The 16,555-nt window shown below is 44.3% G+C and overlaps 2 protein-coding genes across 3 annotated transcripts in view; one reads left to right on the top strand and one right to left on the bottom strand.

The window, feature by feature from the left end:
- Positions 1–316: 316 nt before the first annotated feature.
- On the bottom strand, positions 317–7,959 carry Pi4KIIIalpha (phosphatidylinositol 4-kinase III alpha). Its single transcript, XM_075688571.1, has one exon. It carries the CDS (start codon positions 7,519–7,521, stop codon positions 1,252–1,254), a length of 6,270 nt encoding a protein of 2,089 aa, XP_075544686.1. The 5' UTR covers positions 7,522–7,959; the 3' UTR covers positions 317–1,251.
- A 156-nt stretch (positions 7,960–8,115) lies between these two features.
- Positions 8,116–16,555, top strand: part of LOC142578898 (C2 domain-containing protein 5) — a 67,547-nt gene continuing 59,107 nt past the window's right edge. The window contains exons 1-10 of one of the 2 annotated variants that reach the window (XM_075688573.1): positions 8,116–8,262; positions 8,571–8,637; positions 8,792–8,897; positions 9,163–9,249; positions 10,600–10,640; positions 11,575–11,705; positions 11,948–12,043; positions 12,510–12,665; positions 13,659–13,719; positions 15,142–15,267. In XM_075688573.1, the coding sequence (XP_075544688.1) occupies positions 8,624–8,637; positions 8,792–8,897; positions 9,163–9,249; positions 10,600–10,640; positions 11,575–11,705; positions 11,948–12,043; positions 12,510–12,665; positions 13,659–13,719; positions 15,142–15,267 (818 nt within the window). In that variant the 5' untranslated portion in view covers positions 8,116–8,262; positions 8,571–8,623. The remainder of the gene's footprint in view (positions 8,263–8,570; positions 8,638–8,791; positions 8,898–9,162; positions 9,250–10,599; positions 10,641–11,574; positions 11,706–11,947; positions 12,044–12,509; positions 12,666–13,658; positions 13,720–15,141; positions 15,268–16,555) is intronic. The other variant, XM_075688572.1, reaches the window with a different exon arrangement.

The raw sequence follows: 16,555 nt of genomic DNA, 5'->3' as shown, positions 1-16,555 counted from the left end.
TTGAGAGCACATCGGATAACTTATGTGCAAGGTCGCCACATACCTGTCACCACCAGGAAGAACCAAGAAACATTTAAAAGCACTACTGCGTCTCTCTCACCACTCATCCCTGAGGAAGGAGCTGGACTGGCTTTGAAATGCCTGGCTTTTAATGAATTTCGGTCTATAAAATTATGATCTTTAATTCACTTAGTTTGTCCCAACCAGGAAGATCTCTGTAGAATGTTTTCCTTTGAGGTTTCATGGTTCTTCCATTATATAATAATAATGGGAGCGCCAAGCTGAAAATTTTGAGAAAGAAAGCAACTATATAGCATTCCACTGTGCTAAGTAAAATCTTTATTCACATAGATCTATATATTAACATGACCTGCATAACAACGCAAACAAAAGAATTTCTGAGTTGCAAGCAAGCACTGCCTGCTACAAGCCCAAAACAAATTATCACAGCTCTCCATAACACAGGCTGTTAACGTTACAAATGCATACACTTGTTCATACATATAATGTGCTAGAGTACCTTACGTTAAAACATTTGCATATCTCAAGCTACAGCCGTCAGGTGCATGATGCAGAACTCCATAATGGCTGGAAGAGCTAGATCCCTAGCACACATGCACCATTTGTAACATCAAACAATGACAAAATGCATTTTACATATATCAGCAATATTGCATACAAGGAACTTCAATACCTATGAATTGGCATTAACACGAAATTCCTGTAGTGGATTACAGCACAATGTAGTTCACTGTTTAGAATTCTAATTACATGGATAAATAATCGTCAGAGTCTGTGTTGAAGGGCCAGATGCCATGTGACTCAATTCGTATGCATTTTGTTCAGTCACTAAACAGATATCTATGAGCTGCAGTTAAAAAATGCAGCACACACACACACCTTACAGGGAAGAGTCAGAAGTGTACCACAAAAGCAAACAACATTGGTAGGCAGTCATGCCATCTACATGTCAACAAATACTCCCAGAATAAAACAAAGTGTTCATATTGTTGGTCCTGCTGCAATGACAACAAAGCTCGAAATACATCAGAAAATATCAAGAAACAAGAAATAGTGACCAAGGATACAAGCGAGACCCCTAAACACCACAGTGTGCACAAACCTAAGTCAGTAAGTGCTGCCATCAAAGTGCCTGGTGAAGATATAACTCCTGCCGTTACCACCAGGCATGGAAAATGGTGATGCTTCTGCACCAGTCATCCCTTTGAGTACAAAAGCAAATGCTGCCTCTTAGTATGGAATCTGGTTTTGATAGTACTGGATCATGTCGTAAGTGCGCGTCCTGAAGTTCAGGAATGAATCTCTGATAATTTTTTGCATGTATGCTGCTGCTTCCTTCTCAGCAGCAAGTGGTGCAAACCTTGACCTTAATAGCTTGATTGTTTGTCCTCTAAAACAGGGCAGACCGGTGTCAAGCATTAGAGAGACTAATGTGACAATGTCCTCACGATATGGTCGCACTGCCAGGTAAGCCCGCACGCAAAGTTCCATGAACCAACGGAATGGAGCTGCTTCCATCTTCCCACCCATGATCATGACCATTTCATCGGTGAGCTTGATATCTGGCTCAAAGCCAAGGTTTCCTCCTGGCGAGCTCTCAAACATGAAGCCAAAGTCAATGTGAATAATGTGTCCATCTGTATCCAGCATGATGTTGCCATTGTGACGATCTTTGATCTGAAGAAGAAACCCCACAACGCTGTAGGCTGCCATACTTTTGATGAAGTTCCGACGGGCTTCTCTGAATGCTGTTGTTGATTCGTCACCGTACTTCTTGATGAAATACTCGTACATGCCAATATCCGTTTGTCGACCAAGCTGATCACGAGACTTTGCATTTGGAACGCATTCTATCACACCACAACCAGGCGCTGTGGCTACAACTCTGTATGGAAACAGGTACAGGTCTAATCCAACTTGGTTGAAAACATTTTTGAATAGGCTGATAACCTGCAGAGCCAACATATCTTGGCGTACATCATCACCAACCTTGAAGATTGCGGCTTGCCAGTACTCATTGCCGGTGCTCAGTTGCGGCCTGCCTGTTTGCGCGACACTCATTGCCCTAGACTCTAGCTCTTTGATTCCACACCTACAGACTTTGAAGCGTGCAAGGAATGGAGCCTTTGCTGCACTCTGCATTGGGGTGCCAGACTTGTAGTCAATGTCTATGACAACGGCCTCTGGATTTGATGGTAAGTAGCAACCAGGCTGAACAACAATCTTGGAGAGTTCAGTGAGGCATGCTTTCTTGCGTTCTGCGCCTTTGGGAAACACTCTGATCTCCCCTGAAATAGCTGTGATTTTCTGGAAGAAGTCAAATTCTCTTTCATAGAACTGCTTTGCAGGCCCCGACAGGAAGTTAACAATATGGCGCATAATGTGGTCGAAGTGCTCATACAAGTCTGGATCCTGCTGCATTCCTTCTTCATCTAGATACATGTTCGTCTTCATGTTCCAGATCATTTGGTGTGCAAGGAGCTGAGATTTGCTGGCAGCAGTTTTGATAAATTCTGTGACATACCCCATTGCATCATAGCGGACTGCTTGCATTATTTGAGGTATGTAAAACAGCACTGTGTCTGGAGGAAAGGATGACAGTACACGGACTGCATACTGGGCGGTAATTGGATGTGGAGGGAATTGCCTTGAGAAGTACGCAAGAGCCTTGATAGGTGAGACACGTGCCCATGTCAGCATGTGATTTAGGTCCAGATGGTCACCAAGTACGCTCTCAGGTGTTGTAAGGTACTGCAATGCTTCGGGAAGATGACAAACTGCAGTTGGGTTTCGCTGCACAAGGCGGGAGACTTCTGCACGAATAGTGTCTGAAGTCTTGAACCGGCAAGGGACATAAATAGCCAGGCATGGAGAGGTCTCCCAGGACAGCCTAGCTACATCCTTCATGCTTCTATCAATGACAGGCTGGCTTCGCCAAGTGGCAATGGCATCCTCTCCAGTGACACTGCGCTCCCAAGTGGAGAGTGGGTTGTACCAAGTGATGAGAAACTCTATTTCCACAGCCAGTAAACCAAGAATAAGGTTTCGCTTCTTTAGGTAGTCCCGCACGAAGACTTCTGTAGATGCATCTTTCATAGCCGAGCCTCTTCCAGCTGAAGACCTCCGGGATATTGTTGACATGTTACTGCTGAGGGGTACTGTGTTGATCCACCCAGTTGGAGTTGATCGTGACTGGAGCACTTCGGTGCTTCCGCGGAGATCTGGATTCATAATCACAGAAAGGTTGCTCTGTGTGCTTGTTTCCCAAATATCGGAGATCGTAGTAGCTTTCAGGTACTTCTTGTCAGCATGAACTGCCAACCAGAACTTTACAAGAACATTGATGTCATCACGTAGGTCAGCACCCTGCTGTGTTGGGCACATCTGAGGACCACAAAAGTAATCAAGGGCTGCTGAATAGATCCGTTCACGAAGCACACTCTTCCCAATCCCATGGGGCAAGACATCGCCTTGAAGCAAGGACAGGCCAGCAGTCAACAAACGGAACTGAGTACCAACTGCAGCAACATGTCGGCAGCAGTGGTTCTTGTCTTGACCTATGTTTACGGAGAAAGACCGGTGTAAAATATGAGCGAAAATTTCAACTTGATCAAGGCTGCTGTACTTGGCTGTTTCAATGCGCTCTGCAAGGAACCGTACCCAGATAGTGTGAGGCTGCACAAATGGTGGCTTTGGTTCTAGTACCACTCCCTCATGAGCAGCAGATGGATCTGTCTGAGGCGGGTCTTCTGAAAACAGGCCTATCTTTTTGTCAACTGTCATGTGCCAAGCAGCAGACATTTCTTGGAGAAACTGAAGCTCTAGGTCAGGCCTGGCAGCAAGAAGCCACTGCCAACATGACACTGTGCCTCTCACTGCCTCCTCCGTGAAAAGTTCCACAGGAGACCAACAGAGTGCATGAAGCAAAGCTCTGTCAGTACCAGAACAGTGAATGAGAAGTGCACATACGCGGAAGATGCATTCTTTGTGCATGCGCTCATCCTTCTTTTCCCAGCTCTGCTTCAACTGAGTCAGGAGCCGTGCAGAGAGTTCTTTGTGCATCACTTCAGCATCTTCTGCATCCATCAGGAGTCCTGTGATCTCGCCTGCAAATCTGCATCGCAAGCCCATTGAGCAAACAAATTCAGAGCAGTTGTTCTTCACACAGCTGGGCCATTTGTCCAAGGTCGATGATGGCAATGGTGCAGAGTAGTTGTTTAATCCGGCAAATTGCAAGACGCTCTCAATAGCCAAGGCAACTCCACTGTGTTGTGTGAGACCATCCGCAGTGTACGAGTAACACGCCAAGTATTCTTCCAGGTGTGATCTTGTTATGATTGGGGCCCACTTGACGGCTTCTTGAACAATGCCTTGGCATCGTGCAGCAAAGTCTTGGACAATGCTTTCCCTCGCTTCCATGGTGTCTGTCAGGGTCAGGACATATGAAGTACCAGGAACTGGCAGTTCTGAAATCAGTTCATTTGAATCTAGTTCAAGTGATTTGGCCAGAACATGGAGAATGTTGAGCATTGTCCACAGTACCTTTCCACTCCAAAGCAGATGAGGAAATGTATCTACAAGTGCAGAAAGGTACTTGTCGGCAACACGTCTGATTTGCTTTTGTGGATGATTGAACTTCAAGAGCAAAAATGTAGCATGTTTCTCCAGTTCTTCATCCCTCTCCTTCTTCCTGGGCTTATTAGACATTACATCTAACAGAACCATAAAAACTTTGTCAGCCACAGCCATGATGCACTGCCACATTCCTGCTTTATCTTTCTGTATTGTGGAGAACTCCATATACTTCACCATATTGTGGAAGCTGTTTTCCCCATGCATGTTTTGCACTCGCAGAGTTTCCAGCCTTAGCACAGACAGCAAGTAGGTGCACTGAGAAAAATTCAGCTTGTTCACGACAGCACTTACATCCTGCGAGTGCTCAGTCTTGAGTTGCTTCAAGATCTGGTTCTTCAACTCTTGCAGTTCACCAAGCGAGACTGTATCATTTCGAATTGCTGAGTTGTATTGCAGTACTGAACGCAAGTGCTCCTTGGAGACTAAAAGTGGAGACTTTGCAGCTATCTCGCGAACACCATCATACCATTCTCGCGGCCATAAACCTGACTCTGATGTAAATCCCATGACTACAGAGTAGAGCCAGAAGTCCCAAAATAATTTATGAAGCCTAGGCTTGGGATCAATGACTGGGGGAAGGCGCCGAATGAGCACTGCGATCACTGGAATTAGGACTCCTAGGTTTCCAGCACTGCTGGAAGCCTTAAGCGCTGCCTGTTTCTCACTGGCCCTGCGGCCCTCCAACCCCAACTGTACAAACAGTTCAAGCAAAGTCCCCAAAAGTTCCAGCTGATCCTCTTCACCTTGCAGGCTGGCCGCTACATTGGCTAAAGCATTTATCACTGCTAATGAGACATGACGGTAGCCTTGCTTTCTGTCCTCAACGCTGCCCACGTTGTACGCTGAGCTGGACTCCACAGTGATCATGGTAAACATCTTCATGATTTCCTCATAAACAGTGTGGTCAACCTTTGCAATCACCATGCAGCCCAGCTGATCGATAATGAGCGAGTCGAGGGGAGATGCAGGCTGGCAGAACTTTTGCTGGAAGAACTGAAGAATAGACTTTGTTGTTTTTGGGGTATCCTTTAGTGCTACTGCAACATGACCGAGAGCCAGTATCGTGTTGGTAGCTACAAGACTAGGCTCAAGGTCTTTGTTCTCTGCTTGATACAGCCGGATAGACACTGATGCCAGAAAGGCCTGAACACACTCGGGATCTTGCTGCAGACCTACCCGCAGTGCCCTGCATAAGTTTTCTATAGCTGTGTCACAAAGCTTCTCATACGCTGCCATAGAAGCAGTCAGTGTTCCTGACTTGTGGCTTGCCTGTGAAGACTCTGCAATACCAATGCCAGCTGCTCCTGCTCCTCCAGTTCTTGAGGCAGAGTTGCTGTTCTGGTAGTGGAGCTTTGTCAGAATGGGAGATGAGTTGACCAAGAAGTCCCGTAGTGTTGATATGCTCGTTTGAGCAATGTTGGGGAACTTCTCGGCTAGCTTGCCAAATCCCTCCAGACAAACGAGCAACAAGGGCATATGGCCTAAAGCCAGCTTGACATTGCATGGTGAGTTAATTTTATCATACAAAAATCCGCACAAGGTCTCAGCTCCATTCTCATCAGTAGTAGCCCACACCAACAAATCAACACAGGCTGCATTAGCTTGCACATTCAATTTGAATCGGTTGGCAGTTGCATAGTTAGATTCTCTGTCTTCTTTTTCACAGGCGTCATGATTTTTGCTCTGCAGTTCTGTCTGTCCATTCAGAAAAAGCACTTTTACAAACTCTTGGACATCTTTAGTAAAGGGTGCTGGATGACCCGTCTGGTGGCACAACAGCTCTTGGAGCAACATCAGCATCACCAAGTTCAGCACCTCATTGAAAGACTTGTATGGAAACAGTCTCAACTGCCCTGTGCTGTACACTTCTACTGCTTGGTTATCCAAAAATTGCAGAAGATCTTTTGCAAGTATCTTTTTCGCAAGCCCGAGAATAGTCTGCAGCTTGCTGATGGAAAGCATGAGTGGGTTCTGAATCCTTGGTGTTCCATGCATTTGTGAGTAGCTGGATCCATGCTTGGTAAAAAAATATGTTGTAGGATCGTAACTTACAGACTGACTTTGAAGCGACGATCTTCTAGAAAATTCGTCATCGTCATATTCGTGACAGGACTTGTTCTTGTGTGTGAGTTGGCTTAATTCGGACAATGATCGTGGAATAATCGGCCTGAAGTTGTTGAACGTACGCCGTTTTGGCAGCGTGTTCCCTGTATTGCTGTTACTTCGAGGCCGTGGCGCATCTTCGGTCGAAGGCACCACCTTCGCTGGCTGCGGGAAGATCTCACAGAAGAGAGGCGGCGACGAAGCCTTTGCTCTGCCAAGCGCCCGTGCCGTTCCGATGAGCAGGGGTACGATGGCACGGCATAGGGTTACTTTTCCCGTGCTACCACGCGGCGTCTGCGCGTCTGCAAAACTCTTGCAGATGCTCACAAGCACCGCCAAGAAGTCAATCTGCGCTGTGATTATCTCTTCGCGCAGGTCTTCGCAAAGGTAGGCGATGTCACTCAGCAGAGTTCCCAGGCAAAACGCAAAGCGCTCAGAGACGGGGATGCGTTCTTGATCGTTCAGCTTAATTTCATCCAACCATACAGCTTTGCTAAGTCCGCGAAGCAGTTTGAGAAAATAAGGTACGATCTTGTCCTTGTACTGGAAGCCCGATTCGAGAAAGTAGATACCCGTAGCAATGACAGCTTCCTGTCCACGTTGGTCAATTCGAAATGTTCCCTGCGGCGACGATTCTTGAGGGCACAGACGCAGCAAATTATCAAGCTTGTCGGGGGGCGTCGGCCTCATGCAGGCAAGAGATCGAGCCAAGTGCTGCACAGCGGTGAAGAAAAACTTACGGTCGCTGTAGGAAACCGCCATTGCTGCTTGCTTGCGCAGAACGTCACTGCCTAGTGACACTCAACACTGTCCACTGTCGTCACAGCATAACAAAGGAATGTTTGTCAACAGGTTCGTCTCTTCTACCAGTACATCGAAAGTTTTGGTCGGAGGTTTCGGTCGTTGATCAAGACACCGGTCGCTGTCACCGAATGACTTCGGTCTTCTTCGACTGACATTCTCGCGGAGTCAGAAGCTTCGTTGCTCACAACAAATCGGCGACACAAAACAATCCAACGAATCGCGACCCGTTCGTGGAGCGACAAACCGCAAGACGATATCGGCAACCACTGCGGCACACCTACATTTGCGGAAGCGACAGCGGCTGCTGCGGCGCGGGGCTGCGGTAGCGGACATTCGATCGCGGAGATTCCTTCCGCTCGGCCCTGCAATGTGGCGCACCAATTAAGACATTTATTCGACCCAATTCAATTTGCCGCTGCAATATACCCCAGCAACTAAAATGAACATTTTCTTAGCGTATGTCGTGTTTGAAATAACTGTAACGAAAGATGTGCAAAATTTACAACTTAAAAAAAAATTGTCTCGTTTCCGTTTACTCTTTGCAACTTCTCTCAGCCCCGCTTTGCAAGCCCTTCGAGTTTCATGGAGCTGTCTCCTTCAACTTCGTTTTCGTTGCGCTCGCATTTATGTTTTTCTAATGTGACGCAGATGCGACGAAGACTGCCAACTTTTAAAGCCTGACATACTATGCAGCTTCTGGTGAGCCTCGCGCCCACCCGTTTAGCGTGCTCGTCCCGCGTGGTGCGACCATCGCGAGCGTGTGCCACCGCGTGCAGTGTCGTGTGCCCGTGAACAAACGGAGAGAAGTCGCCTATCTCTCCCTTTCAGGAGTTTATATAACACGGTTGCAATGCGATGGTTAAGGATAGCGCAGCCGCCAATGCGCGGGAACATCAAATTGCACAGCGTGCTGGCCTTTGCTTGCTGTCAAAACAGTGGTCAGCTGATTGCATATGCGCACAGCTGAGTTGCCTCTCCGTAACCGAGTGTCCCCCGTTCGTTTCCAGGCCACAGTGGTGTGTACACTTCGTAAGGCCACTGCGATGATACCTGTGACTGTATGAGCTCGGGGGCGTGAGTATTTTCGTCTTTGTGCTTGGTAATTGTTTAGTTTCGCGTACTGGCAGGACTCGGCAAAATCAAGTTATGCACATCTCTGCATGCGCTATGTTTTCTTTAAGGAATTAACAACGTGACGAATCTACTTTTCGCGACACACTACTTTCAGGCGCACGAGAACCAAAATGCCTGGTAAAGTACGGGTCAAGCTGGTGGCCGCCAGGAACCTGCCCATTATGGACAGGGCAAGCGAAGCCTGTGATGCTTTTGGCGAGGTGAGGACATTTAGGCGGCTTAATCATTTGCTGTGTACTGTACTGTTTTCTGGACTATTACCTAAACCTGCTAGAACGCAAGAAAGTCCAGTTGCGCTTAAAAAATAATATAATAGAAAGTTGTTGCAAATCGTTTAAAGAACTCGTGCCATGAAGTTGTTGCTCCTTGTGCACCATATTAAGAGAGAAGTGGGATTTCATGCAAACAGCAACAAATGCAGATGATCCTGAATGTTGCAATGATATTTTTTTTCACTATTTGCAGGTTAAACTTGGGAATACATGCTTTAAAACAGAAATATGCAAGAAATCCCTTAACCCCCAGTGGAATTCAGACTGGTTTCGTTTTGAGGTGAGTTAGTGCAGTCATACACGGTCGCATAAATTGCACCCCATTTATTTGTGATGAATGTGCAGGATTTGTACAGTTCAAGAACTGAAGTGCATGAAGTTTGCTAAATCACAGCACATATAAATATTTTTATCACTGTACATTTATGAATTAATCAGAACATATTTATATAAGTTTACTGCAGTTAGCTAGAAGGCAACATTTAATAATGATCTTAAGTAACTTCTGTGGATGTTTTGATATGCATATATATCCATCAAAATATCTCGTGAAGTACATTCAAGCTCACTGCATGCATATGATTGAGCACATTAAATGTTGTTGGGGTCTTAGTGGGGATGAGAAATGGCATGGTTGCTTACCCATTTGGTACCGTGTGGCCAGAATACTTGCAGTGCAATAATTCTGCTGACTAATAGGGCTGGCCTCATGCATGTCCATTTTTGATGCCACTGTAGATATCATTGGGCTGAATGAAAAAGCACTCTTATACTGTGCTTTTGGTACACCTTAAAAGACTCTGGGTATGCAAAATTAACCCAGAGTCTTGCCTCACAAAGTCTCCAATAGCCCCTGTATTGTGTTGGCACATTAAAGCCCATGAGTCAGGCAAACCTGAGTCCTGAGAGTGGGACTGGCATTGTCTTGGCCTTTGCACCACAGCACTGATTATTTTTATTCTTTATTATGCATGAGGATGCTCAGCGTAGGTAACTTGTATAAATGCACTGTACTTGTGCGTATGACATATAGTGAAGCTGGTCAGCAAAATCTAATGATTGTTGCTATTGAACACCTGTTTGCAAAAAAGTAACCGTCTGCATTTGAAGCAGGCCATGCAGAAATATTAGTTGTGGATAACAAAGTGGTAAGAAAAGAAGATTGCACCAGTTGAGGGCCGGAAAGAAACTGAGAGTTGTGCAAATTCCGTTCACTGTAGTTAAACAGCATGAAGACAAAAGTCGAGGAACTGTGTAATATGGTGCATGATTACACAGGCAGCTCTCATCCTGTGCAATTTTTTGCTCTTTGTTTGTCACAGTGTTGAACCGCAATTAGTACCTAAAGAAGAAATGGCGAAGCACTGGAACAGTGCACCATTTTTGCAGCACCTCTTGAGATGACAAAGGAAACCATAGGAAAGAATTACAAGCAGCAGTTCTCCAGAGTTGCACTCACTTTCATCAATGCCTTGCACCATGGGAAAGAGTTCTCAGACTATAATCAGTCTGATATAGTGGGAACTTTTTAACCTTTTCAAGAAAAGAGATAAAGCAAGCCTTGAGCGGTTAAACATTATTTGGACCATTTTGCTATACTGTGTACAAGTTCAGCTTCTTGTCTTTCCAGGTTGATGATGAGGAACTTCAAGATGAACCACTGCAAATCAGGTAATGGGCTTTTTTGGACTCCAACAGGAGTGGTATAGCAGGCCTATTGAGGCATGTTAGTATGGGTGCAACTCAGCACTACAATTAACGAGATAGTGTGCCATAGCCCCCCCCCCCCCCCCCCCGTCAACATCATTGTTGGACTTTCATATTTGGCCACAATTTATTACTTAGTGTTTTCTGCAGTGTCTTATATCTTGTCACTGTCCCACATGCTGTCATATTTATTTTTAATGACACTGAATCATCATGTGATATTGAACTTCACTGTTGCAATTAGTTGTCTGATGAAAAACAAGCTGGTCTGGCAAAAGCTTATTGAGCAAAAATGTTGGGTTACTGGCCAAGAAAAATTGTGTTTGGCATTGCAGTTTATATTTGACTTGTCTGGTCAAATAATGCAACTTAAATTACATGTTTCATATGAACGTAATTCAGGAGAGCACGTTGTTGGGCGAGTCGGTCGTACATACTTAAAGAAGGGAATTGCGCTAAAAAAAGACACGGACGAGCGCCCGTCCATGTCCTTACTCGTCCGTGTCTTTTTTTAGCGCAATTCCATTCTTTTCTTATGAACCATTGTTCGTAGTTGTGAACAGTCTAACTTGAATTGGTCACTAACTTAGCTTTTCATTCAGGTTATGTCTATTGTGCTCAGAACGGTTTTATTATTAGCATGTGGCTTCTGGCACCTAGTTTTCCTGTTGAAAATGTATGCTGATGTTGTGCATGTCCTTGCAAATATGTAGCAAACTGTTATCTCTTGGCTTCCTCATTATAATGTGCTACGGAACACGCAGTGCAAATGATGCCGCTGGAAAGGTATACATTGACCTAAATCTTTTGCTTAGAAAAGGAATGGGGCCCTTATCATCCGGTAAACTTCCTTTTTATGGCACTAAGTTATTATTATTTTTTCTTTCGGGTTTCTCAGGATAATGGACTACGACACATATAGTGCAAATGATGCCATTGGGAAAGTGTACATTGACTTGAACCCATTGCTTGGAAAAGACGTAGGGTCTACACTGTCTGGTTGGCTTCCTATTTATGACACTATGCATGGTGAGTTGTGTTTCTTTACGTCATAATAGACTGACAGGTGACCAAGTAGAGGTGGACAGTGACATTATCTGTCTGTGACAGCATAAAATTCAAGGGAAACTTGAGGTTATAGTGTGGCTATCGTCTTTCTTGCTCCTTCTTTTCTTTTTCTCCTTACTCTCTTTAAATAAAACTGAAAGCTGGCTTATGGATGTGTCCTGTCAGATTTTCCTGCCAATTTGAAATGTGTGATTTCTTTTCAGGTATTCGGGGGGAGGTCAATCTAGTGGTTCGAATAGAACTATTTAATGATTCTAATCGGTACCGGGAGTCATCATGTGGGGTGCGCTTCTTCTACAGTGAGTAGCAGTCATTCTTATTGTCTTTCCTTGCAGAATATTGTTGTCAGCTGGTTGATCTTTCACGTAAAAGCAGAACAAATGGAATAACATGATAGCAGGAAGGCTTGTCTTGTATGTCTAAAGTGTGGCATATGATCTGCCAGTTTGTGCTGGAGCACTTGTCTTGTGTGTATCAGGTTTGGTATGCATTCTTTCAGTTTGTGTTTTTGTTCTTGTCATATCTTCTTTTCCCTTTTCTCTGGCTGTTCAACAGCTCTCTTGAAACACAAACTATTCTGTCTTATCTCTATACTGGCAGTTTACACTGATAATAACTTTTCCTTAAATTTTAGTTTTTACACAAATAATGAGTGATCTCAGCAACTGCCAGAATATCTACCCAGATACATTACTTGTAATCAGTGCAGTTTTGTGCAGCCACCTTGCTTAAGAGAAGCATGACCTTTGGGTCTTGTGTTTTTAGGCAGTGGCATCCCCCAGGGTTACCACGCTCTTGCAATACTTGGCTTTGTAGAAGAGCTCGTGGTTAACGACGACCCTGAGTACAAGTGGATTGACAAGATACGCACTCCTCGAGCATCCAATGAAGCACGGCAGACATTGTTTTCAAAACTCTCTGGTTTGTTTACGCTTCTTTTGCATGCTACATTGAATTATTACTACCCAGATCTAAGCTGAAAGCAAGCAAATTTTGCTGTAGCAAAATACATTAAGGACAGTATAATGTAGCTATTCCTTTTGCTCGATTTCGTGGCACTCTTTATCATCCACCGTTCACAGTTGGTTGATTCCTTTGATAACACAGGCAGAGCATTGCTCTGACCACTGAAGAAGAACGACAAGGAATGGCTTGTGCTGCCTTTTCTTCACCTTGTGTTCAAATTTTTTCGTGCTTTATAGCTATAACATGAAGTAATACAAACTTGCCCAAGCTTCTTGAAGTAATGGCGTTATAATATAATTGTTACATTATCCTGGCCAAATTCTTGCATTAGTGGTGGAGCATGTGGTGTTGACAAATGCATCTGTGGGAGATATATTACAGTAGTATAGTACTGCCTAAATTCATGCTTGTTGACCACCAACAGCAACCCTTGATTAAATTTTTTTTAGCTTTTAAAAGTTACTATCTGTCCACATCATTGCCACCTTTACTACATAATAGTAAGTAGTGCAATGACAGTAAACATGAGAGACTCACTTGACTACAGGACTAGTGTGCTGTTCCTGGCGTTTTTTTTTTTTTTTTTTTTTCAGTGAAATCAATCTGCCTTATGTGTCTCATCACCTTGCCTAGATATTGTGATATAGTAACTGGCATGAAAAAAGCCGGCAATAACAAATGCTGGGCATTTGTTCATGTCTGTTTTTGTTCTTGTCCACTTTCTTTGCACTCGCTATACCATGAAATCTAAGCACGAACTCGCTCAACAAAAGCTTTGCTAGTTGTCATCGTGCTGTTAACTATTACGTAGCCTTGTACCAATCAGCCCAAGTGTTTACTGTTGTGAACTTGCTTTGTACACAAAGTTAGATGAGTAACTGTATTCTGTGCCATTTGCTTTGCTTAGTTTGGTAAGCTGCCACTATATTGGTGCTGCTCCCTATTTAGGTGAAGTTCAGCGACGAATCGGCCACAAAGCTTTGGAACTTGGTGGAAACACGGTTGTAGCGTAAGTGTGTGAAGATCTTGTTCTGCTTTATGGTCTTATGTGAAACTTTATGCACTGTGACTTTTACCAGGTCACCCAAGTCAAGCTGTCTGAGCACACTCATCTTGCCATTGTATTGCATGATGTGATTGGTTATCTTCAACTTTTTAGAAATGTGAACAAGATGAATAGGTTGTATTTGGCAAAGAGCTTGCATGATGTCATCAATTTTGCTACTCTAGAAACAGACAGAAGACAATGTGTACATGATAGAAAACATTTATGGCATGAAAATGAGGCCAAGAACATTATAAAGAAATACAGCGAATAACTCTATAAGCACCCGCTAAATAATAATAATAATAGCAATAATAATAATAATAACAATAAACGCAAAGCAACACCCAAGTTATAGTGTCTCAGTTCCCGATATGGGTGGGGGGGGGGTGCGGCTAAAGAACAGTCTGACCACCACGACGTGGCGGTGGCTGGTTGGCGTGTCGCAAGATGCCACTGTTTAACTCCAACACGCCACAGGCGTTGTCCTCCATCGCTGTCACTTGACGGAGCTGGTTACCACAGTGGCGTCAGTGCACCCGGGACCCACGTAGCACAGGATGCGGTTGTAGCCGGTAGAGCGCTGGGTCGCTGACGTGGCCCAGCAGTTGCCTCCATGGCATTAAATAGTGGCAGCTGATGGCTTCACGGAGCTGGACCAAGGCGATGGAACACTGCCACGGTGCCGTAGCCGTAGCTGGGGCTCAGGAGCTGGAGCTGGGTCCCCAAGGAATCCCGGTCACGTCACCAGAGCACAGCTGGTGATGCGTCTGCACCAGCCCGTACCCATGTCAGCGATGCCAGCTTATCTCTCTTTGGCAGCTTTTTCTGCCTCTTTCCTCGTGCTTCATGCGCTTCACATGCCTTCTCTTGAGATGACTTCTTTTTTGCCTTTGTATGTTCCTTCTTTTTGCCGACCAACGTTGTCATTTTCTTCCCACAAAAGATGCACGTGACTTGCCTGTCACTCGTGATACATGATGGCAACATAAATTGCTATTCAAGGTTATGTTGAGCCAGAAGAATGAATGATGACCCTTTTATTGAAAAGGCTGGTGCTTCGGTCTATGTTGGTCTATGTTGAAGGATTAAGTCAATTCAGGCATGCGAATGGGTGGAAAGGGAGTGTAAACAGATGACAATGGTCTGTCAGCTGCTGAGCAGCAAGAATAAAGCTTGGTAACATTTAGCACAAAGACGAGAGTTTAGGAGGAATATTATTTGGCACTAGCCATTCCACATAGGATTTGTTCTGATGATGTAATTTTCTTGAGCCTGGCAGGGTTATAGCATTACTTTTACAACTGTGCCATGTGTTTAGTCTTTGGAAAACTAAGTATAAAACGGAGCTGAGGACTCAATTTCTGCGGTACATTTGCTTTGCAGATATCGTCAGTGCTTTGACCTGGAAGGGGAGTCTGGTGTGGTGGTACGAGGCATTGGCACTGCTGTAACCCTTGTGAGGATCGGCCATCCTCTCACCCTGTCACCTTTGAAGGAAGCTATCAGAGAGTAAGTCCTAGATGCCACTTTAGGAAGACGGAATGTACAAACAGTCTGAAAGAAATTGAAATCCTACATCATTTACTCTGGCTACTGACTGAAGTCCCCACCAATGAAAAGAAAGATCCTTTGTTTGCTGTTGGTTTTCAGAAACATGTTCACAGCTAACCAAAATGAGCTATTGTCTAGGATATTTTCCAGTCTTCTGCTGTGTGCAGCCTTGTGACTTTTCAGTCCCTATTAGAATGAAGCATTGTGAGCACCTGTATCATTACTACACCTTGTCCGCATTACTGGTTTTCTGTCTTTGCATTTATGTTCTGTTGTGTAGCTTAGAAAGTTTTTGTCTTGCACAGAAGCTCTGTTTGTAACCTTCTTGTGAAGCTAGATATAATTGTAGTACTAGTCATAATAGAGAGCTTTAGCAAATATGTGCACATTTTAGCATTACTGCATTAGTGAACTACCATGTTGGAGCTGCAAGTGGCAGTGCAAGCGGGAGTATCATGTGATGCAGTGCTCAAACAGTGTGGTCTCCTGACACACTTCCTGATACACTGTATTTCTCCACCAGGAAGTGCTGCATAACAAAAGGTTGCTCCAGCACCTTGATTGAACACAGTGTCACTAGGTGTTGCCACCTGCACTACTCTGCAGTTTCATTCCGGTAATTTGCTAAAATGATGATGCTGAAACATATGCATACCAGCTGAGACTCCGTAACCTCTGCTTTATGCGATGTTCTGTCATAAAAGTACTTTCATACTCATTATGGCCCTACAATGCAGCAGCATTGTCTGACAGGCATTTTGTGTCATGACAGTATGATGGTAGGAAGCCCTTTTCTTCCATTTTCAGACACATTTATCAATTGTTGGTGCTAACAGAAGTGCACACTATTTTCCAAATAAACACTAAGAAGAAGTTGTGCTTATGGAACAGCGAATACATAAAATTATCGTCGCCAAGAGCTTAGTATACCTGAAAGGGCATAAAAACAAAAATTTGATGGCACCACCTTCATTTAGTGACCTCTGGTGAAGGTAGTTGTTATTAATAAAAGCATTACATTTCATTTGAAAATTTACAAGAACTCAGCCTGGCAACTTTTGTCTGCTACTGCATCACAAAAAGAGACCTTGAATCATAGGTGGGACAATTTATTCAGAAAGAAAAGTTTTTGATTTGGTCTTCTCACTGGCAATCATATTCCTCAGAAGAAATGCAGATAGACTTAAAAAAAGAAAAAGAGACTCTGAGTACCAGACTGATTTAGCGTATCTCTTTAGTGATCCTT

This window comes from Dermacentor variabilis, chromosome 4, assembly GCF_050947875.1.
Source record: "Dermacentor variabilis isolate Ectoservices chromosome 4, ASM5094787v1, whole genome shotgun sequence".
In the NCBI taxonomy this organism is placed as follows: Eukaryota; Metazoa; Arthropoda; class Arachnida; order Ixodida; family Ixodidae; genus Dermacentor; species Dermacentor variabilis.
The sequence above is the reverse complement of the archived record's forward strand: the minus strand, read 5'-3'. Positions and strand labels throughout refer to the sequence as shown.